We start from the raw sequence: 25,637 nt of genomic DNA, 5'->3' as shown, positions 1-25,637 counted from the left end.
TCCCTGGCAACTTTTCTCGTGATTTGACTAATCATTAAAGGAGGCTTCATGAAAACCAGTAATTTAACTGTCCCTTTTTTGACAAGCTAGATATTTTCACCTTCCTAGAGACTGTACTACATATAGTAAATTCAGTATCTATACAAGGTTATCTTCTTCTTTTGTCAAATGGGAGGGTAGCTCAGAGAATATGGCAACTAGCCTTGTTTCAATACCCACCTTATCTCCAAACACACACAATCCATTTCTTAAATTACTTTAAAAATCCATTAATATATTAACCTTGAATGTACAATATTTGATCCTTTTTAAATCTTTTTTTTTCCTGAACCACATGGAATTTTCACTTGGTAGGTCAAAAAGGTTAATTATGGGCAATTTCTTATGACTCAACCTAATATATCTGGAATTAACACATTCTGTTACTAATCTTACATAATGTTCTTTTTCATTCCCAAATTTCTCTTTCCATCTTGAAAAAGTGACTTGACTTGCAATTCTATACCTAAATTTGCAGAACAGATCAGCAGTCACTTCTTGTATGTTATAAAAAGGATAATTATTTATTAGCTCCATTTCAAATTTGAAATAAGTAACTCAATTTGTTTTTATCCAGTAAAACCCTCATTGTCTTAACTTCTTAGTTTTAGTTCCTGTAATATTAAAATCTTTATTTACAGATGAGTAAATGAAGACACAGAAAACTTGACTAAATTATTTTTAGTCACAAGTTTTACATGTTATATACATATTTTGTGCACTCTGCTCAATGTGCTATACTTTGATATTAAAATTTAAAAAATATCACTGGTTCATCAATCATGTAAATATCTGACACCCTAACAAATTATTTTTCCTGTAGGATCACTTAACTGATCATATCAAATGGCTGCATTTTTGGATTCTAATTTACTAATTCAGTCAGATATTTAACTGAAATTTTTATTGAGATAATTATAAACTTGCATACAGCTGTAAGAAATAATGCAGAGATCCCCTGCACACATTCCCTATATTCTCCCAATGGTAACATTTTACAAAACTATAGTACAGTCATGCGCCACATAAAGATGTTTTGTTCAACAATGCATCATATATGATGGTGGTCCCACAAGACTGTAATGGAGATGGAAAATTCCTGTTGCCTAATGATGTAATAGGTGTCATAGTGCAATGCGTTACTCATATATTTGTGGTGATGTTGGTGTAAAAAAACTTACTGTGCTGGTGGTTGTATAAAAGTATACAGCACAAACATAGCAGCCTGAGGTGACCTCTGAAAATGGTTTGCTATTCACTTGACTCAGAAAACCCTACAAAATGTTGCAAATGAGACTTAAATTTTCCTGTTCATCTTAAGAACACTTGTGAAACAGTCCTGGCCATCAAGGGTATGCATACCAGAAAGCCACCAAGGATCTGAAGGATGTCACTTTACAGAAGCAATGTGTGCCATTCTGCCCTTACAATGGTAGAGTTAGTAGGTGTACCCAGGCCAAACAGTAGAGCTGGACACAGAGTTGATGGCCCAAAAACAGAGTGCTGAATTTTTGCTGTGTGTGCTTAAAAATGTAGAGTTGAAAAAAATGTTGAACTTAAAGGGTGAGATGTAAATTCTTTACTCATTGAGCATATCTAGGTGACCAAAGCTCCTAAGATCAAGAATTCACAGAATTCATGGGCAGATTAACCCCACACAAGCTCTCCCTCCCACAGTGAGATGATCTTTACTGAAGAACAGATTGTTCCTGAACTGGAAGAGGAGGATGCACAGAAAAAAAAAAGATATCCCAGAAGAAATGGAAAAAACAAAAACTTAAGGGGCAACAGTAAATTCAGTATAAATGCTAATAAGTGTTTTAAAAAAGTATAACATGTCAATTATGTACATTACATAATACTTGATATTAATATTAAATGACTATTACTGGTTTATGTATTTTCTATTTTTTGTTATTTTAAAGTATGCTCTTTCTACTAATAAAAGAATTGCTGTAAAATAGTATGCTGTTAAGCAGGCAGCAGCCTAATAACATTTCATGTTTACATCTCTTGGTTACACCATTTTTTCTTGTGGTTGATTTAATTTCATGTTGTTTTGCACAGTAACATGCTGTACAGACTTGTAGCCTAAGAGCAATAGGCTGTACCATGTAGCCCAGATGTGCAGTAAACTAAACCATCCACATTTGTATAACTATACTCTACAATGTTTGCATGATGATGAAATAGCCCAACACATTTCTTAGAATATATCTGCATTGTTAAGTGGCATATGACTGTAATATCACAGCCAGGACACTAATATAAATACAATCCCAGACCCTTATTTGGATTTATCACCTTACTTTTATTTTTTGTGTGTATGTCTATACAATTTAACAATATTTATAGGTTCATGAACCTACTGTTATAGTAAAGGTACTGAACAGTAACCAAAAGCAGAAGATGCTCTCTTATTGCCCTTTTATAAGCAAAACAACCACCCTCTCACTTCCCAGTTCCTGTATGTACCCATTTACAACCACTAATCTGTCCTCCATTTCTAAAATTTTATCATTTAAAAAATGTTATATAAATAGATTCATATAGTATATAACCTTTTTTGTGTGTGTGATGGGGTCCCCACCCCCCCGCATAATCCCCTGAAAATTCATGAAAGTTGCTGATTCTCTCAATAGTTTTTATTGCTGAGTGGTATTTCATGGTACAGATATACCACAGTTCAATCATATACCCTAGGAAATCCAGGTTATTTCCAGATTTTGTCTATTACAAATAAAACTGATATAAACATTTATGTACAGGTTTTATAGGCACACCGTTTTCATTTTTCTGGGATAAATGTCTGGGAATGTGATTGGTGTGTTGTATAGTAGTTGCATGTTTTCCAGAGTGATAGTACCATTTTACATTACTACCAGCAGTGTATGAGTAATACAGTTTCTCTGCATCTTCTCACCAGTATTTGGGGTTGTCACCACTTTTTAAATTTAACCATTCTGATAGATGCTTAGTTATTTTCCATCTGTATTTCCCTGATTGGCATTAATAATCATCACCATAACAATGATTTCCATTTGCATAACCCATTTTGCCTATTTCCTAACTGGTTTGTTTTTTTATACTGTTGAGCTTGAAGAGTTCATTATAACAGTAAGTAGTCCCTTAACGTCATCAATAGGTTTTGCGACTTCAATGAAACAATAACAAAACCAATTCCACCATAGGTTAATTGATATAGACAAGACAAGTTCCTATGGCATCTCATCAACGTTATAATGACATGACGTTGAAGGAAATGAGGTTGAACAAAATGACATACGAGGATCTGCTGTACATGCTGGATACCAGTCCTGTGTTGGATATGTGGTTGTCTTCCAGTCTCTGCAGTTTGTCTTTTCATCCTCTCCACATGGCCTTTCAGAGCAAAAATTACAAATTTGTTAAGGTCCAATTTTCCTTTTATGGATTATGCTTTTGTGGTCAAGTCTATGAACTCTTTGCCTGGCTCTTAAGATTTTCCTCCATTTTTTCCCTAAACATTAATATATGGTATCACACGTTACATTTAAGTCTAGGGTCCATTTTGTGTTTTGTTTTGTTTTTTTAGTAAGATGTGAGATTTAGGTTGGGGTTCTATTTTTTTTTGGCCTATGGATGTCCAATTTTCTAATACCATTTGTTGAAAAGACTAGCCTCTTCCACTGAATTACTTTTGCAGATTTGCTAAAAATTAGCTGGGTGTATTTGTGTGGGCTTATTTCTGGGTTCTGCCTTTTGCTCCACAGATCTATGTCTATACTTCAAGTACCATACAGTATTCACTAGTGTAGCTTTTCCATAAACCTCAATATTGGGTTTAGCAACTGCTCCTATTTTATTTTTTGCCAGGATTGTTTTAACTCTTCTAAAGGCTGTGACTCTCCACATACATTTTATTTATTTTATTAAATGTTTTTTTTCAAAAAATATTTTATTTATTTTGCGGGGGGGGAGAGAGGAAGGGAGAGAGAGAGAGGGAGAGAAACATCAATGTGTAGTTCCCTCTAACGCGCCACCTCCTGGGGACCTGGCACACACCCAAGGCATGTGCCCTAACTGGGAATTGAACTGGTGACCCTCTGGTTCACAGGCTGGCACTCCATCCACTGAGCCACATCAGCCAGGGCTCCACATACATTTTAGAGTAAGCTTGTCTAAGCTACAAAAAGCCTTGGTTCAATTTTGATAAGAAAGGCATCAAACCAACAGGTCAATTGGAGAAGCGGCGTCTTTACTATGTAGTCTTTCAATCCATGACCACAGTATATGTCTCTCCATTTACTTAAGTCTTATTTGATTATTTTCATCAGCATTTAGATCCTGTACATGTTTGCTATTTTATTTTCTTTGGAGTTACTAAAAATGGTATTACATTTTTAATTTTGGTTTCTGTGTGTTCATTGTTGGTGACTGGCTTTTAAGTGTTGACTTTGTATTCTATGGTGTTGCTGAACTCACTAATTCTAGGAGTTTTGTAGATTCTTTGATATTTTCTACACTGACAATCATGTTATCTACAAATAGGGAAAGTTTTATTTATTCCTTTCCAAACTACATGTCTTTTATTTCTTTTTCTTGACTTATGGCAATGACTAGAACTTTCAGCACTATGTTAAATAACAGCAGTGAGGATGGACATTGTCATATAGCTCCTGGGTTTATGGGAGAAAACATTCAGTGTTTACCATTAGGTATGTTAGCTGTGGGGTTTTTGTAGATGCTCTTTATCAAATGAGGTAATTCCCCTCTACTTCTAATTTGTTGAGATTTTAGCAAGAATGGATGTCAGATTTTGTCAAGTACTTTTCTGCATCAATTGATATATGATTTTTCTTCTTTAGCTTGTACATATGGGGAATTTAGGCTATTTTTTAAAAAAGATTATTTTACTAAAAAGTGAAACAACTAAATCAAGTGCCAGATCTGATAAGTTGGATATTTTGTTGGTTTCTGTCTTTATGTAAGGACTTAACCACTACTACCACTAAATCTAAGGATAGTAAAGACCAATGGCATAATCAACTGATCAATCAAGAAAAAATTATATCAAAAAATTTTTAAAGATTTTATTTATTTATTTTTAGAGAAGGAAGGTGGGGGAGAGAGAGAGAGAGAGAGAGAGAAACATCAATGTGTGGTTGCTGGGGGTCATGGCCTGCAACTCAGGCATGTACCCTGACTGGGAATTGAACCTGCGACACTTTGGTTCGCAGCCCGTGTTCAATTCACTGAGCTACGCCAGCCAGGGCTAATTATATCAAATTTAATATGATGTGTCAAAGTTCAAAATGCCAATGAAAGGTTTTGGAGTCATTTGCAACTTATGAGGCATTATCCACTTAAAATTTACATTAAAAGGTACTTACAGCATAGTGGTTAGGAGCCTCCTCTGCCATTTATCAGACGTGTAATTTTAAGCAAGTTATTTAATTCTCATGTAATTGTTTACAAGGTGATATAATATACAGAAGTACTGACTTTGGTATAAGTATTGATGTATATAGGAAAGTAAGAGATCAAAGAAGTAAAAGAAGACAAAAGGGATTAAACAAAAAGAGTCTGAGACCAGTAAAACAGTACATGTTAGTAACTATATCTTACCCTCAGTTTGATAGATCAGTATCAGTGTTATTCAAAGTATGGTCCTTAGACTGGCTAAAAGACTTTGACCTATCTGTTACAGGTCTGCTATAAGATAGGGAGTTTGTGCCAGTTATCAACTGTGAAATTAAACACACTGTTTAGTTCTATTATTTATTTAGGCAGAAAGATTTTCTTGGTAAAGAAGTAGTGCCTTGTTTAATATTTTGATACAAGTCCCCTAGCTTATCTCATATCAGGACTTTCGAGCAGCACTGCTCTATAACTACGGTGTTTTTCTTAAAACTTCTGTAAATTATTTAAATATCAGCAAAACTTTAAGATATCATATATCAGTTCAATTCCTGAATATTAACATTTAACAAGTACTAATGACATGCCCAGAATCTAACTAGGCATTTTGAGATGGGCTAGAAGGGAGACTTGGGAGTATCTGGAGTAGGAGCTGAGGGAAGAACATGGTTACTACCTTCACTTCAGAAGCTTATACTCTAATAGAAGTGTGTAGAGCTTATCTATGAAACTCTGGTCTTTTTTCTTGTATTTTCAAGGATCTCAATGTCAGTAATAACACTGTGATTTTCTATTCAATGGACATATAGAAATAGCAAGACTGGAATCTGAGTTAGCTACTCTGATGATGAACAGTGGAGTAGTATTCTCTTGAGTATTGGGCTCTGCCAATATTCAAGAAGGGTTCTCCACAGCTCTGCAGAATCATATCAAAAGCAATTAAGCTTTGTCTGAAATTTAGGTTTTATTTCAGGAAGAATTTACTTTCTGCTGTTTACTCAGGAAATTCTAAAATGTGAAATAAGGAAATGCTTGAGATTTCTTTAATTTCATTTTTAGTCCTCCTACAAGGATGTTCAGGAACTAATGGTAACTGAAAAGGAAACAATGTTATCCAGAAGACTATAAAAGACGTAAGATATCTTTAAGATGACCAGGTGGATATTAAAAAACATACTTTGAAAAGTAGAATTATTTTAACTGCAAAGGAGAGATCCAAGATGGGTGAGGAGTAAGTTGAGGCTACACTAACCTCCTCCCAGGACCAATTTGAATTACAACTAAATTGTAGAGATATCATCCAGAATAACCAGTTGAAAAGTGACTAGATGGAGGGAAGCCTTATACCTATGGACACAGAGAAGAAACCACTTCACTACAAGGAGACTTTAGAGGGTGTTTGGAGTGGGTATGAGAGGGCTGGCTGGGCTCCAGTGGGTGGCAGCTGAAATACTAGAGGGATATATCAGTGGCCAGGGATTTCCCCCTGAGAAGTGTGGGGTCTAAACTCCAGGCTTGGCTCCCCAGCCTTCAGTACCAGAGCTAGAAAGGAATCCAGAGATGCAATCCAGCTGTGAAAAATAGCAGGGGAGAGATGGTTGGAGACACAGAGAGCCTCTTAAAGGACTAATGAGCAAAATTTCATTTGTAAACACTTACCCTGGGCTCTGGCAGAGGAAGTACAGAATGGACTACAGACGCTTGAAGAGAGTTTGGGATTGGTGGCTCTGGGGAGAAAACTGAAAAAACAGCCACCAGGATCCCTGTGCTGAGTCATTCCCTATATTGCAGAAGTCATCTCTCACAGGCAGCATGCCCCTCTCCAAGTAGCATCAGCCTGAGGGGAAGCAATAATCCTGACCACAAGAATTACTCTGCCCTACACTGTGGTGCTTAAGCTGGGTTGCTGGTAACAGCTTTAGGCTGTATCACTAATCAGTTTAACAACTAGGTGGAAAATACAAAGCAGCAGCCAAAATGGCAAGACAAAGAAACAGATACCAATTGAAAGAACAACAAAATCCTCCAGAAGAAGAACTAGATGAAATGGAGGCTAGTAATTATCAGGGAAAGAGTTTAAATAATGATTATAAGGATACTCAACAGCATGAAAACAGACATAGAAACTATAAATAAGGACCAGTTAGAAATGAAGAATGCAATATCTGAAATAAATAATATACTGACAGGAAGAAACAATAGGTTAGATAAAGCCAAAGATCAAATCAGTGATCTGGAAGACAAGGAAGAAAAAAAAATACTCAAGTAAAGCAGCAAAAAGAAAAAAGAATTTTAAAAAATGTGGAGAGCATAAGAAATATTTTGGATAACACGAAGCATAACATCCATATCATGGAAATACCAGAAAAAGAAGAGAGCAAACAAGCGATCAAGAACTATTTGAGAAAATAATGACTGAAAACTTCCCTAATCTAGTGAAGGAAAAAGACACAAAACTCCAGCAAGATCAGAGAGTCCCAAATAAGTTGGATCCAAAGAGGCCTGAACTGAGACAAATCTTAATTAAAAGGACAAGGCTTACAGACAAGGGTGAATCTTAAAAGCAGGCAGTTACCTACAAGGGAGCACCAATTAGACTGTCATCTGATTACTCAACAGAAACATTTCAGGCCAGAGGGAGTGGAGTGAAATATTCAAGCTATTGAAAAGTAAGGACCTACGACCAAGGCTACTTTACCCAGCAAGGCTATCATTTAAAATTGAAGGAGAAATAAGAAGCTTCCTAGACAAGAAAAAGCTAAAGGAGTTTGTTAACACCAAACCAGCACTGCGACAAATGTTAAAGGGCTGGCTTTAAGAAGAAGAAGAAGAAAAAAAGAAAAAGAAAACAGGAAAACAGTCTAACAATAAAATAGTATTACATATATATTTGTCAATAATCACCTTAGATGAAAATGGCTTAAATGTTCCAGCCAAAGGATATAGGATAGCTGAATGGATAAGAAAACAAGGCACACATATATGCTGCTTCCAAGAGATACACACAGAATAAAAGTAAAGGGATGGAAAAAACATTTCATGCAAATGGAAAACATAAGGCTGGGGTAGCAGTACTTACATCCAACAAAATAGACATTAAAACTAAAGCTATCGTAAGAGACAAAGAACATTACATAATGATAAAGAGAACTGCCCAACAAGAGGATGTAGTCCTACTAATCATTTATGCACTCAACATAGGAGCACCTAAATATTTAAAGCAAATCTTGATGGACCTAAAGGGAGAGACTGACAGAAATACAGTCATGGTGGAAGATTTTAACACCCCATTGACTTCAATGGACAGATCTTCCAGACAGAAAATCAACAAGGAGATGGTGGCTTTAAATGACATACTAGATCAAATGGATTTAACTGATATCTTCAGAGCATTTCACCCTAAAGCAGCAGAATATACATACTTTTCAAGTGCAAATGGAAAATTTTCTAGGATAGACCACATGTTAGGAAAAAAATCTCAATAAAATAAGTGGACTGAAAAAACATCAAGCATCTCATCTGACCACAATGGTATGAAACTAGAAATCAATCAAGAAGAACATCAAAAAACATGCAAAGTCAAGGAAACTAAATAACATGTTATTAAACAATGAATGGATCAACAATGAGGTCAAGAAAGAAATCAAAAGATACCTTGAAACAAATGAAAATGAGGATACAACAATCCAAAAACTGTGGAAGAAAGAAATTGAAGATGGCACAAATAAATGGAAACATATCCCATGTTCATGGATAGGAATAATTTAATATCATTAAAATGTCCATACTACCCAAAGCAATCTACAGATTCAACATAATTCTTATCAAGATTCTAATGACATATTTCACAGAACTACAACAAGTATTTAAAAAATTTATATGGAACCACAAAAGGCCCAGTATACTAATAGCAATCCTGAGAAAGAAGGACATACTACACTGTAAAGCCATAGTAATCAAAAGCAAGGTACTGTCATGAAACAGACACATAGATCAATGGAACACATAGAGAGCCCAGAAATAAACTTACACCTTAGGTGTCAATTAATATTTGACAAAAGTAGCAAACACATACAATGGGCTAAAGACAGTCTATTCAATAAATGATGTCAGAAAAGCTGGATGGATAAGTGCAGAAAGATGAAAATAGACCACCTTCTTATACCATATACAAGAATAAATTCAAAATGGATCAAAGACTTATATATTGCCTGTAGCAATATTTTATTGGATATATCTCCCCAGGCAAGGGAAACAAAAGAAAAAATAAGCACATAGGACTATATCAAAGTAAAAAGTTTTTGCACAGCAAAGGAAATCATCAACAAATAAAAAGACAATCCACAGACTGGGAGCACATATTTGCCAATACATCTGATAAGGGGTTAATATCCAAAATTAATGAAGAACTTTCAAAATTCAGCACCCAAAAAAACTAAACCTAATTAAAAATGGGCAAAGGCCCTAAATAGACACTTCTCCAGAAAGGACATACAGATGGCCAACAGGCAGATGAAAACATGTCACTAATCATGAGAGAAACGCAAATTAAAAGCACAATGAGAGATCATCTCACACCTGTCGGAATTTTTGCTATCATCAATAAATCAACAAACAAGTGCTGGCAAGGATGTGGAGAAAGGGGAACCCTTTTGCACTATTGGTGGGAATGCAGATTGGTGCAGCCACTGTGGAAAGTAGTAGGGAAATAACTCAAAAAATTAAAAATGGGTCTGCCTTTCGACCCAGCGATCCCACACTTGGGAAGATATGCGAAGGAACCCAAACATTAATTCGAAAGGACATAGCCACTCCTATGTTCACTGCAGCCTAATTTACAATTGCCAAGATATGGAAGCAGCCCAAGCGTCCATCAGTAGATGAGTGGATAAAACAACTATGGGTCATTTGCCCAGTGGAATACTACTTGGCTATAATAAAAGAAACTTTTACCCTTTGCGACAGTATGGATGGACTTGGAGAATTTATGTTAGGTAAAATCTAATGAACAAACTGAATGAACAAGGATAATGGGGACAGACTCAGATGGTGAGCAGGATGACAGCTAGTTGGAGTAGAGGGATTGAGGAAAAAAGGAAAAAGGACTTGTGGACTTGGACAAGTGTGGTGATTGCTGGGGGGAGGAGAGTATAAGGGGACTAAATGGTAATGGAAAAATATACAATAAAGATGAAATTAAAAAATAAATTAACTCCAGAGGATAGCACAACCATAAAAGGAGGAACAAATAACCAAATACAAGTAAACAGCTTAAATTTAGAAGCATACTAGAGCTAAAAAGTAAAACCAGGGGAGGAGTCTGAATAATATGAGGATGGATACAAAAGTTTTATACCTGTATTCTAAGCATGAAAAGTATTGGAAAAGGAAGGCTTCATTTTGAGATAGTTGCTGTAATGTCAACAGATGACAATAAATAATTACAATTTCAATTTTATTCTTACTGCCTCTGTTAAGGAAAATGATCTTCATATGAATGAAAAACCAGACACAAAAGTACATCCACCATTCTATTTATATAAAGTTCAAAATATGCAAAATAATTCACAGTGTAACAAACCAGGAAAATGGTTACTTTGGGGGAAAGTATCAATAGTAACCAAGAAGAGGCCTTGGGATACAATGTTCTCTTTCTTGATTTAGTAGCTGGTTATACAGATGTGTTCACGTTGTAAAAAATCATCTAAGATATGTTGACTTTTCTGTATGTCTATGTTAATAAAAAGTTAAAAAGAAGGTAAAATCAACATGTTAGAATTAGCAAGGAGCTCACCTTACTTTATTAGGCTTAGTTCACATCTCTGGTACACATGACCCAAAGATACAAAAAAATTTAAAGAATATGATTGACAAATCACTGTTGTTAATATGTAAATATCCACAAAGAAGTTACAGAGTTGAAAGAATACTGGAATTAACAATATTTTTCAAATTTTATAACAAATAACATTTTTATGCTGTGTGGTTTTAAGAATGACTACTTTGCCATATTATTTCATTATTCAAATTTTCCAGAATTTTAACACCAGAACATCCTAATTATTATTTTTTAAAAGATTTTATTTATTTATTTTTAAAGAGGGGAAGGGAGGGAGAAAGAAAGGGAGGGAAACATCAATGTGTGGTTGCCTCTTGTGCGTCCACTACTGGGGACCTGGCCCGCAATCCAGGCATTTGCCCTGACTGGGAATTGAATCAGCAACCCTTTGGTTCACAGGCTGGCCCTCAATCCACTGAGCTATACCAGCCAGGTCAGAATCTCCTAATTATTTTTCACTAAGAGCAAAGCACCCTTACCTTTCGCAGTTCAACTGTCACTTCATTTCTGTGTCTTCTCATTGTCTAAAAAGAAAAAAAGCACATAAGTACCTAAATATTGAAACTGCTAGTACATAAATTAAGTTCTTAGGCACTTAAGATTTGAATTTTTTTGAAATAATTTATTAAGAATTATGGATTAACAGTATGGAATTTCCTATTCTTAAGAATTATGAATTGACATATGGAATTTCCTCAAAAACCTAAAAATGGAACTGCCTCTTGACCCAGCAGTTCAACTACTGGTTTATACCCTAAGAATCCTGAAACACCAATTCAAAAGAACCTGTGTACCCCAATGTTCACAGTAGTGTTATTTACAATAGCCAAGTACTGCAAACAACCTAAGTGTCCATCAGTAAATGAGTGAATCAAAAACCTGTGATACATTTACATGATGGAATACTATGCAGCACAAAGAATGACAGAATTCCTACCCTTTGCGACAGCATGGATGGAGCTGGAGAGTATTATGCTAAGTGAAATAAGCCAGGTGGTGAAAGACAAATACCACATGACCTCATCTATAAGTGGGACCTAATTAACAATACAAACAAGCGAGTAAAATAAAACCAAAGATGTGGAACCAAAGAACAAACTGACAGTGACCAGAGGGGAGGAGAGAGGGGTATAATGGGGGAAAGAAGGGGAAGGGTCAAGTCAAGAAGCATGTATAAAGGACCCAGGAACAAAGACAACAGGGGTGGGAAGACTGAATGTGGGAGGTGGGGCATGGGTAGAGCAGAGGAGAGTAATGGGGGAAAAATGGGGAAAACTGTAATTCAACAACAATAAAAAAATTAACAAAAGATTTATGGATTGATCAGTATTAGACTTTAAATAATAAACTGCAGGAGGTTAAAAAACCAAAACTGTCTATTTCACTGGATATCTACTGGTTAATTTTGTGGGGAGTAGTAGGTGGGGCTTGGCTGCCTAGGATCTATTTCCCTCCTCTAACTGCACCCAGGGTTTTCTGGGGAACTGTATACTCTCCCTTGAGTATAGTCTTGATGGAACCACATATTAAAGCATCTCTACTGGTTTAACTACGGCATGAGACTGAAACACATGAGAACTCTCTCCCCATAACTCTGACCCTTAAACAAAGTAGAAAGAAAAAAAAAAGCATCATAGGACCAGGTATGATTATGCCTATCTCATGGACTTGCTCTATTTCCATTTATCTGGTGTGTCTACTAATTCTGTGAACTACCCAATATTTTCCCAATAAATTACTGTTCTGCTTAAGTCAACAGGACTGGTTTTCGATGTTTGCAACAAATGAATTCTATCTCAAAAGATTCATGTTTTAAAAAGGGAAACAATTCACTGTCATGGCCTTAAAACCACATGAAAATAAAAATAAGTTTGGGAAAATATTTTGTAACAAAAGGTAAAAAGTATTCTTCTAATTTCCTAAGAGTCTCTATCAGGCATGTCTTATGAAAAATTATTGAAATAATTAGATATCACCTCTCCCCTTAATGTACTGATATAATGGATTATTTTATTTTCATATAAATATTGGTTTAGCCAAATAGTTCATTTGGTCTTTTTGTAAGACTGCTCTTATAGCACTTAGCTGTCTTTGACTTCATTTGAAGCAATTTAGTTAGACTGTATTGTGACAGGTGTCATAACAGCAAGCATTAAAAAAAAACTTACCAAAATTGGTGAATTTTTGTGTAGCCATTTTAATATTGAAGGTGGAAGAAAATAAGCAACATTTTTTGCATTTATGCTTTATTATTTCAGGAAAGGTAAAAACACAACTGAAATGCAAAGAAACATTTGTGCAATGTATGGAGAAGGTGCTGTGACTGATCGAACCTATCAAAAGTGGTGTGCAAAATTTTGTGCAGGAGATTTCTTGCTGGACAATGCTCTGTGGTTGAGCAGACCAGCTGAACTTGATAGCAATCAAATCGAGACATTAATTGAGAGCAATCAATGTTATACCATGCAGGAGATAGCTGACATAGTCAAAACTCCAAATCAATAAAGTTACTGATGAAAATTAAAATTGTGCCTTTTATTTTACAGAAAAAACTAAACGGACTTTATGGCCAACCTAATAACGATGGTAAAATACTTACATTTCTGGAATAAAGCTCACACAAGGTCATGATATATTATTATTTTAATATACTGCCAAATTCATTATACTATATTATTTAATAATTCTTTTGTTATAATACCTCTAAAGTTTTCTTAAACTATAGTGATAAATTAATCCCTGTTTAGGGAAAAAAATTCCATAGAGGCCAAGTTATATTGAAATATTAATCTAGATATAAACTTACACATAAATATAGACATAAGTAAGTGTATATAGAACTGCCAAACAAAATTAAAATTAGTGGCATTCATTTAATGTGATGGAATGATGCACTGATAAACTTATTATCACTGACTTCTGGCCAAGATGGAGGTGTAGGTATGTTACAGGGTGCAGCCAAGAGGGGGGACCCCAAATAGGCATTTGAAATGGGGTCCAGAACTCAAGGTGTCCAGATTTTAAGATGTCTTCACCCCCATTCCCCAGGTATGGGCTAGGGGAAGGGACAAATGGAGCAGGGCCATTGAGAGCTGTTTTGTATAGCAACAGCCCTGCAGCTAAGCTCTGGTGTGGTCATTTAACATATCTATAGCCTTTGGCTGGTTGCTTAGATATGTTAAATAGCTGTGGCCAGGCTCTGAGCCAGGGGAATGGAAGTAACTTCCCCACCAAGATGTAACTGGGGGGCAGGTCCCCTGAATTACAGTGCCTGCATGGGAGCTTGGAGATGACTGGCTCCATGACATAGGGCCACACCTGCCCAGACCCACGATGGCGACCAGAAAAGCTGGAGGACAGCAGATTGAGGGCAAGTGTGCCCAAGTGTAGGAGGAATCAGAAATGGGGCTGCAAAGGAAGATTGGCGTGGGGGATTTAAACCCAGACACAGCAGCCATTGAGAGAGAACCACAAGGCCTGGACAGAGTGGGGACTCCTGCAGCCCTGAGAGGGAGAAAACCATGCAGCTCTGGCAGAGTGGGGACTCCCGTGGCCCTGGGAGAGAGGACCACGTGCCTTTGCCAGAGTGAGGACCCCTTAGCTTCAGAAGGGGGAACCACCACCTGGTTTTAGCAGAGATCCCGGCGACTCAGCGGAGGGTGCCGGGAACCCAGGGAGGTCTCCCAGTTGAGATGGAGTACTAACTGAGAAGAACCAGAGGACTGCCTGAGCCATGGACTTCTATTTCCTTTCCTGAGATACAGTACTCTGGACTGGGCAAAGGGGAAGGAAGGAAGGACTGTGTCTGTTTGTGGGTGTTTTAAGGGACTTTAGGATTTTTTTGATAAAGACATTAATTAGGTCACTACTTTAAGTTTGTATAGCATTAAATAAACATTTCCTTTCCTTTTCACGAATCTCTGGCATTGAGAGACGTCTTTCCTCGGGTGGTGGACATAATGGACCTGGGGCCTTCTTTCAATAATAGTATATCATCCCAGGCCCCCCTTGTTTGTTCTGTAACAGGTAGATACATTTCCTCACACAACCAAAGGAAGGACAGCAACCAATTCAAAAGCCAAAAACAACCAGAACTGCCAGAAAATTGAACACTATGGAAGTGTGACAACCAAGGATTTAGGAGAAACATTCATCTAGACTGGTAGGAGGGGCTGAGATAGGCAGTCAGGGTGACAGGACATGTGGCAAGGCAGCAGCTGGCTGACTGGGTGGTCCCACATTCCCATGCAGATAAACTGAAAAACTGGAGAGCGAGACAGATCATGCAACCCAGGGTTCTAGTGCAGCGGGGGAAACCTCAAAACCTCTGGCTGTAAAAATCTGTGGGGGTTATGGCACTGGGAGGAATTCCCAGTCTCACAGGAGAGTCCATTGGAGAGGCACACAGGGTCCTAGAATGTACACAAACCCACCCACATGGGAATCAGCACCACAAAGGTGCAATTTGCTTGTGGGTAGTGGAGGAAGTAACTGAAAGTGGGGCAAGAGCTGAGCAAGAATCATTTTTTCCTCTCTGATCCCTGCGCCATGAACAGTGCCACAATGTAGATGGGTTGCCACACCCTGGTAAACGCCTATGGCTCTGCCACTTATAGCGTAACAAGCCTGACAAGACAAAGAAATATGGCCCAAAAAGACCAGATCAAAGCTCCAAAAATAGAAGCACTGAAAAGGTAGCCAACCTACCAGATGCACAGTTTAAAACACTGGTAATCAGGATGCGCACAGAAATGGTTGAGTATGGATGCAAAATAAAGGAGGATGTGAAGGCTACACAAAGTGAAATAAAGAAAAATATACAGGGATCCAACAGTGAAGGGGAGGAAACAGAGACTCATATCAATGATTTCAAATAGGAGCAAGAAATAAACATTCAACAGGAACAAAATGAAGAAACAAGAATTCATAAAAAATGAAGAGAGGCTGAGGAACCTCTGGGACAACTTTAAACATTCTGACATCTGAATGATAGGGGTACCAGAAGGAAAGGAGGAAGAGCAAGAAGCTGAAAACTTATTTGAAAAAAATAATGAAGGAAAACTTCCCCGATCCAGTGAAGGAACTAGACATGCAAGTCCAGGACACTCACAGAGTCCCAAAGAAGTTGGATCCAAGAAGAAACACACCAAGACACATCATAATTAAATAACCCAAGATTAAAGATAGGGAGAAAATCTTAAAAGCAGCAAGACAGAAGGAGACGGTTATCTACAAATAAGTTCACACAAGTCTATCAGCTGAGTTCTCAAAAGAAGAAGGGGCTGGAAAGAAGTATTCTAAATCATGAATGGCAAGGACCGACATCCCAAGATCACTGTATCCAGCAACGCTATCATTTAGAATGGAAGAGCAGATAAAATGCTTCCCAGATACGATCAAGTTAAAGAAGTTCATTATCAGCAAGCCCTTATTATATGAAATGTTAAAGGGACTTATCCAAGAAAAAGGAAAAGATAAAAAATGTAACAATAAAATGACAACAAACTCACAACTATCAACAACTGAATCAAAAAGAAGAACAAACCAAAAACTAAGCAAACAACTAGAACAGAAACAGAATCACAAAAATGAAGATCACATGGAGAGTTATCAATGGGTAGGGGAGTGGAGAATGGGGGAAAAGGTACAGGGAATAAGAAGCATAATTGGTAGGTACAAAATAGACAAGGAGAGGTTAAGAATAGTGTAGGAAATGGAGAAGCCAAAGAACTTATATGTATGACGATGGACGTGAACTAAGGGGGATGAGAGGAATGCTGGAGGGTGCGGCAGTGGTGCAGGGTGGAGGGGGATAAAAGGGAGAAAACAATGGGACAACTATAATAGCATAATCAATAAAATATATTAAAAAAATATTACCCCTAATAGGGTTCAACAGTAGAAAGAGGTTTGAATCTAATTCTATATTTAATGTTTTTGTGTTTTGAGCTCAATACTATTAATACAAAATGTTTTCTGTATAAATTCATAATCTAAAATGGTAAATGTTGAGCAATCTTAGATACCAATATTAATAAAATGTTACTTGATAACTGAAAGCTGTCTTTATTCACTTGGAGATTAGAAATGCATCATTGTTAAAATTTGCCTGTATGAATATCTAATCCAATTGTTACTAGAACTGAAAAGAAAAAACATTTTCAATGAAAAAACGACATTTAATTATTATGAATTGTTATAAGATGGTATATTAAAAAAGTCCAGGTAGCATATCTCCTCCAAAATATGATCAAATTACTGCTACTCTATAATTCACATTAAAATAATTCAACATAGATAGGGGTGAGCTAACTTCTAAAAGTATCCTAAAATTAGGAATCTACACTTAGAGGGGGTTAGTTAGCATTTGAGGTACCCATATCAGTCAGGACTTAGCTCCCAGTTAGGAAATGCTTCACGTTTCAACATCTGAATTTAGATACTAGTTTGTTATTTAGTATAAGAGATGTTGGCAGTACTTTTTTTATTGCTGAGATTAAATTGTTCAAGATATATGGACTGACTAGGAATATTGCACAGGTGCCTTGAATCTTACCTATTTGCATTTTAAGATTCTGGCAAGCCTTGGGGTCTATCTTCAGAGAAGTGTTTGAGGCCAGACCTCCCTTTGATGGAGTGTCCCAGCCTTTCTTGGAGGATTCTGTGACCTAATCCTAGTCAGAGCTTTATGGTAGCTGCTTATGGTTGAAGTTTTATTGCAAGGTAGTAGTCTGGAGTCTAAAAGGGCTAAACTCATAGAATAAGCTATATGACTTTTTGTGACTGCTTGCTGATACATGTTTGTATAAGTAGCAGAATTTTGTCTATGGCTTATTATAACTTACTATTAGTATAAATTCTAATTAAAAACATATATTATCCTCACCTATCTCTAATAGTTCAAGGTCTGTTATTCATCCAAAAGGAACAATGAGTGTAAATGACCAAATGGCTTAGGTCAGTTAGCAGCAGGGGCTGACTAGTATATATGATACAAGGACCTCTGAGTGAGTTAATCATGACTTACTCTGCTCTCTAAATCATAGCAAGAGTCTCCATCTTAGGCCCTCTCTTCCCTTTATAATTTTCCCAAGTAAATTCATCTACTCTCATATCTTTAATTACTATTTGATAACCACTCCTAAATAACTGTCTTTAGTTCAGCCCTCTCACCTGAGCTCCAAATCTATAAGTACAATATCCATTCACTCAACAAAAATGTACTGAATTCATCCAAAATGTACCAGACAACACACCTGTAATGAGGAGAAAGTCTAGGATGGTGGTCAGCAAACTGCAGCCTATGGGGCCAAATCTGGCATAAATGGTTTTTAAATTTTTATGTGATTACAGTATAAATGCTATTAAGTATCTACATAATACCCTCAAATCTGATTCTTGGTTACTGAAGTCTAAAATATTTACTGTCTGAAATACTTTTAAGAAAAGTTTGCCAGTATGCACTCATGCAGGTGTGGACCAACAGACTGAGGAGTCTGTCTGAGTGAAGGCAGCAGGCTTGGTAGCACTGTCTCACTGGCTCCTGAATGATGGCCTTCTTTGCCATGTCATAGTGGGAGAGTGAATGGGGAGTGAAGAAGCCAGTGTAAAGAGTACAGGGTCAACTCTGTCTTGGGCAGTGTCAGAGGAGTAGTCACCAGTCAACTCAATTAGCCCTACTGTGGGACAGACATAGCCAGGGTGCTTAAAAATGGTGACCTCTGATTCTATGGGAACTTGCAGTAGAGGGACAAGAAGCAAATGAGGCATGGAGAAGGCTGACATCTCACAAGTCTACCAGAGAGAAGGATGCCATGAGCAAAGATATAAAGGATTTGTCCAGAAATTGAGTGGGCAGCCTGGCTAGTGTACAGTCCAAGGGATGTATAGCAGGGACATGGAGACTAAGCCTAGAAAAAAAGGATCCTTCCTACGGCTCCTAAAAGGACAACCCTGTCTAGTCTTGGGGCTGCCTCTGCTTCTAATGGAGTACCTGGAATAAATCTTCACCTGGAACCCCACCTTAGAATACCCAAAAGTGTCTGCCCTGAAGACTTACACCACTTCTGACATGAAGCTTGGCCTCTCATCCTGGTAGGGCCACCCAGTCTGTCTATTCTTTCCTCCTCAGCTGACCATACCAGAGAAACCAGAACCCAAGCCAAAGTATCAGAAATATGTATTCTTTTATAATAATAATAATAATAATAATAATAATAAACCTCTTTACAACAAATATAGTGGAAGAGTTTTCAAACAAAACTCATACTAAAAAGGAAAAAGGAAAAAAGAAAAGTTTGCCAGCAGCTGGTCTAGGGAAAAGACAGTAACAATAAGCAGTAACATAAATGTTAAATGTAAAATAGGAAAGTAAATAATGAAGGAGTTCTTCTACACTGGAAGGAGAACTGATCAGAAGGTCAGGGGAAAGCTCCCTGAATAATTAAAATGTGTGTGGGCATGTTTATGTTTAGGATATGTTTATGTGGAGGACAAACTGTTATAAGGCCTCAAACTCAGCATGTTTATGGATCATACCTGGGCCCTCTCAACTTTCCCCTCTCCCAGCTATAATAATACCACCTACTCTTCCACAAGCATTCCTAACACCAGGAAACAGTACAATCATCCAAACAGTTGCAAAATCCCAGTCCTGGGAAATCACCCATGTCTATTCATATTCTCATTCTTTGACATCCAACAAGTCACCAAAATATAATTCAAAGCTAGACCCACTGTGACTATACTAGACTAAGCCACCATCATCTCATCTGGATCACTACAATAACCTCTTTGTCTCCTGTGCACTGAATCAACTTTCCACAATGCAGCCAGAGTATTCTTTTAAAAATGCAAATTCTTATTGTCTTGAATAAAACCCCAACAGATTTTTGAGTCTCCTGGATTTCTCCCCGAAGAAAGTCCAAAAGTCCCCAGGACAACCAAACCAGAACCCTGTGGACAAAATCTACAAGATTAAGTGACCAGGTTTCCCCATGAATCCTCAAATATAGGCAGAATCTGGTTAATTCACCAACTATAGAGTCATATGGCATCAGCATGTATGCAGAAGGAAACAGAAAGAAAAGAGCAACTGAAGGGCTTGAGGACAGGAGAGTGCAAAATTTTGAATCACTAAAGTTTAGAAAGGCTACTTAAGAATAGCTGCAAATGGCCCTGGCTGGTGTGGCTCAGTGGACTGAGTGCCGGTCTTCGAACAAAAGGGTCACCAGTTTGATTCCCAGTCCAGGGCACATGCCTGGATTATGGGCCAGGTCCCCAGTAAGGGGTGTGTGAGAGGCAACCACACATTGATATGTCTCTCCCTTTCTTTCTCCCTCCCTTCCCCTCTCTAAAAATAAATAAATAAAATCTTTAAAAAAATAGCTGCAATGGAAGAGATCTTTTTGTACATGCCAACACTGTAAGGTATCATGAATCTAGACTCAATAATGAAGTTCCCCTTCCTGTGGAAAGCCCTCAATTGACAAAAAGCTTCTTAGAGAAGATTCCCAAAGTAAGAAAAACCAGCATACTGTGGCAAAGGAAAGAGAGGGTCCAAATAAAAGTAGGTTAGTGAGATACAGCCAAATATCAAAATACAGGAAGCCATATTCTTTTATCACTTTGTAATGAACAACAGAAGAAGGTAGTCTATAGTAGTAAAGCTAGAAAATCTATCTTGATCCATCCCTTGCTCTGAAAAGTTCAGGAAAACCTATAATGAAGTGAATAACATTGAAGGATTGGGTTGAAGTCCCATAATGTAAGAAATTCTCCCATTTCTTACGTCATGGGATTGACATAATGTCAGAGCAGAATGTTTTAGAACATTGATGTAAAACACTTGCAAAAGAGCCATACCTACAAAACAGGTAAAAATTGTACCACAAAAAATGAAAGAATATGGGAAAGAACATTATAAATCAGAATTAGAAAAACTCAGAAATAAGGTGCTAGAAATCAGGAGAGAATTAGAAAAAGATTATGTCAGAAAGGAAATCTAACCAAGAATAATCAAAAGATCCAATATACGACAGATAATGCTTAAGAGATACAGAATATGCAAAGAAATAGGTTTTTTAAAAGGTTCTTTTAAAACAATGATTTGAGAGAGAGAGAAAGAGATATTGATTTGTTGTTCCACTTATTTATGCGTCCATGGGTTGATTCTTGTATGTGCCCTGACTGGGGATCAAACCCACAACCTTGGTGGTATTAGGATGACACTCTAAGCAACTGAGCTACCTGGTCAGGGCCCAAACAAATTTTTAATCAAGAAGAAATGAAGGTGGCGTGACATCAAGATCATGGTGGAGTGAGAAAACCTATTGGTCTCTCCCCTTCGACTTACAAGTTGGACAAATAAAATTCAACAAAGGATTCTCTGCTCAATACACAAAAAAGTCTAAGAGATCTATGCATTGAGACATCTGAAGGTACATATACTGGAGTGAGCAAGGGAGGCAGGATGTGGGAAGGACAGACCCAAAGATGCAGTCTGACTAGTCTGGTCCTTGCCATAGTAGCAGGAGAGGGTCAGGCTGCAACTTCCATTCAACAGAATGGAGAAGCAGAGGCAGCATTGTGGTCTGAGTGGCCAGTACACACTGAGGCTGAACCCAGAGACAGGGGTGAAGAAGCAGTGCAAAGGCTTATGGCTGTGGTGTAGCAGCTAACATCACCAGGGGAAAAAATGCACAGACATGAAAGCTGCCCCTCTTTCCATAGCCCCCTTCCTCCAACAGACTTGGCAGCAGCAGAGGCAGGTCAGGAAGGGGCAGAAACAACATTCCAGTCAGAGTGGCCTGTACTCATCGTGGCGAAACCTAGTGGAAAAAAACAAAACCACAGATGTGCAAACTGCCTGCCTCTGCCCAGCCCTCCCCCACCCATAATTGCAGATGGATAGAGGCAGCTGACACTTGTCAAATAGTGATGGGTGGCTGGCAGTTTCTAGTAGTGTTGGAAATTCACAGGCCCTGGTTCTCATCACTCACACATCCCACCACAGTGATTATGCCCAAAGACCCAGGCAACCTAGCCATAGAGGGGATAACACTCACCTCCTTGAGGAATATGGGTATTTTCCACTGCAGAGGTGACACTGCCCCATAGAGTTCCCAGAAGTCCCAGTAGTGCAGGTAAGAGAAAACAAAAACTTATCCTACAGCACCATCTAATGGACAATAAAAGAAAGACCTTTACTTACGGGCTAAAAGGTTAAAAGCAGCATGTACTGAAAAAAGATTTCAATGCTTCAAATGCCCAGGCTGAGAAATAATCCACCAAAGTACCGTGCGTAAATAACAAGGTAACAAGGGAGTTTAGAAAGAAAATTTAAAATCTCCAGAAAATAAACGTAAAGACATGGAAGACTGTCAATTAAATGAACGAGAACTCAAGACTGCAGTTCTGAAAAAATCTCAGTGAGATACAAGAAAATTCAGGCAGTCCAAATATTACCTTAAATAAGTCAGTTGGAGTGCCAGAAAGTCTCCCCCATCAGCCAAGATGGAGGCAGGTGAAGGTTCTTACATTGAGCATGTGGAAAGCTAGAAATATCAATGGATAGGACCTGAGTACATACAAAAATAGCAACATAATTGCATAGGGAAACAAAGCCCTCCCCTGTACCAGATTGGGGGTGGGACTAGGGGAAAGCAGGCACTAGCTCGATAGAAGTAAAAAATGGCTCAGGGGAGGTGCTGGACCAAAGAGGTCTATCTGTCGAGCCTGGGGAAAGGAGTTGGTTGGGAGATGGACCCAACCATAAGCATGCGAAAGTTTGGGTAGTTGATTGGTCATTTTGAGAGAGTACTTGGTCAATCCCAAGCCCAGGGTAATAATAATCACAGGGCAACAAAAAAGAAGTTCGCTTGCTCATGACCTGCACTCACATGGTGTGCTTGCCTGTTTTCTCCATGGGCCACGTGGCTTTAGCAGCCATGTGCCCCATGGCCTTAGCAGCCACGTGCCCCATGGCCTTCAGGAGGGAGTCTCTCTTTCTCTTGCCCACCTGAGGATATACTGCATGAATGTTCTCTCACCCTAGAGCACATGACCTTGTGGTTCTGGCAGCCACTTGGCACAAGGCTGTGCAGGCTCCTGAAAAAAAAAAAAAAGCCTGAAATGGACAGCAGCTGGGAATAAGCTATGCTACCTGGATGGGAACTAAGACCACTTAGCAGCTGCCTGAGGCTTAAAACAACTGAACCTTAAAATGGCCCAGAACACTGGACAACAGCTTTTGATCTTAGCCTTGCTGAGGACATTTGTACTTTGTCCATGGCAGAAAGAGAAGATTGTCTATGTGACAGGAATCCACCATTCTCCCAGGTTGTGCAGCACCTGAATAAGACCTCTTTCCTCTTGCACCAGCATCTGCTTCACTAGTTTGGCTTTTATGGAAACAGGAAGCCAAACCTTTGTTTTTGTTCAATTATACAGGGAGCTCAGAAATAAAATCAACAAACAAAAGGTGAACTCTACCAAAGAGACAGACATGATAAAAAAGAACCAACAGAAATTCTGGACCTGAAGAACTCAATAAATTATATGAAGAATGAGTTAGAGAACTTAGGAAATAGAGTATACCAAATGGAAGAATTACTGATCTTCAAAATAGAAATCTAGAAACGGCTCAGGTGGCAGAAGAGAGAAAACTGAAAGTCAAATAAACAAATCAACAACAAAAAAACTCTACAAGAACATTCTGATTCCACTACAAAGAGAAATATAAGAATAATGGGCATACCAGAATGAGGGAGAAGGGAACAGAGACTATTCAAATAAAAGATGAGAACTTCCTAAACCTATGAAAAGACCTGGACCATCAAATCAAGAAGTTAACAGAATACCTAATTATCTCAATGCAAGAAGACCTCCAAGGCACAGTAGATTAAGCTGTCAAAAATTAATGAAAAAGAAAGAATTCTTAAGGCAACCCAGGAAAAGAAGATTGTTATATAAGGTCTGTTTGGAAAAAATGCAGCCATTACTAGTATAATGAGAACATTTTGTTCAACAGCGATATAACCTGACAGCCAAGGAGACAGGACTGGACTGTGTATGTGTGAACAATGATGACTTTACTAGACAGTAGGGTGGTAGATACCATTGAGTAAGAGTAGGTACTGTGTGGTCATGGCATTCAAAATGACTGAGCCAGTACAGCAATACACCTGCATCAAATGTTGCATTAAGCTTGAACACTCCTCCTCAGAAACTATTCAGATGATTCGGAAGGCCACAGCTGTGGGCATCTGGTGATTGGCAGCTTCATCACAACAATGCACCTGCTCTGCATTATGTCTCCAGCAGAGTTTTTTGGTGAAGCATCAAATCACCCATGTGACTCAGCCCTCCTACAGCCCAGATTTGGTGCCCTGCAACCTCTGGCTTTTCCCAAAACTAAAATCACTTTGAAGGGAAGAGATTTCAGACCATTGATGAGATTCAGGAAAATATGAAGGAGCAGATGATGGTGACTGGGAGAACTGTGTGAGGTCCCAATGTGCCTACTTTGAAAGGGACTAAGGCATCATTGTCCTATGTACATGTTTCTTGAATCTTGTATCTTCTTCAATAAATGTCTCCACTTTTTGTATTACATGGCTAGATACCTTCTGGACAGATCTAGTAAAGGATAGCCCATTAGAATATCATCAGATTGTTCAGCAGAAACACTACAAGATAGGAGAAGAGGGAATCAAATATTCAAATACTGAAAGAGAGAAATCACCAGCCCCCCCCAAAAAAAATACACTTATCATATTTATACTTTTGATATGAAGGAGAAATAAAGGCATTTGTATCTTTTAAAAATTTTCAAACAAAAAATAAAAGAATTTACTATAAGACCTATATAATAAGAAATGTTGAAAGGAGTTCTTTTAATGAAACAAAATGACAAAAGGATACAAAACTGTAAGATGACAAAGAGAAGCAAGAACTGCAACTCTTTTTCACAATATGGTATAAACACTTAAAAATAAAAACTAAAGGGATTAAATCACTTAAATGACTACATCTGCAATTTGAAAATGAATGCATAGCATAAAAAGGAATAATATAACAACTGAAACATAAAGGGTGAGGAGACAAAAGGACTGAATTAAACTAATGGTAACCACACACACATAAATTTATAACTGAGACAGGTAACATAAACAAGGGGAAAACAAAAGGAAAAATATAGAATACCATCAAACTAAAACAGCAGAAACACAAGGGAAAAGAAACAATAAAGACAGAGAATAAACAGAAAACAAAATATAAAATGGCTATAGGAAGTTCTTATATGTCAATAATCACCCTATATGGAAATGGACTGAACTCACCAATTAAAAGAGACAGA

General features: G+C 37.8%; 1 protein-coding gene across 2 annotated transcripts in view; it reads right to left on the bottom strand.

The window, feature by feature from the left end:
- The window catches only part of KPNA3 (karyopherin subunit alpha 3), a 119,345-nt gene that overhangs the window by 54,847 nt on the left and 38,861 nt on the right, over positions 1 to 25,637 (bottom strand). For both annotated transcript variants that reach the window (XM_045821545.1, XM_045821544.1), the window contains exon 2: positions 11,758 to 11,802. In XM_045821545.1, the coding sequence (XP_045677501.1) occupies positions 11,758 to 11,802 (45 nt within the window). The remainder of the gene's footprint in view (positions 1 to 11,757; positions 11,803 to 25,637) is intronic.

The sequence above is a fragment of the Phyllostomus hastatus genome, unplaced genomic scaffold (assembly GCF_019186645.2).
Source record: "Phyllostomus hastatus isolate PE091 unplaced genomic scaffold, TTU_PhHast_1.1 phas_scaffold_46, whole genome shotgun sequence".
NCBI lineage: Eukaryota > Metazoa > Chordata > Mammalia > Chiroptera > Phyllostomidae > Phyllostomus > Phyllostomus hastatus.
This window is presented reverse-complemented; position numbering and strand designations above follow the sequence as displayed.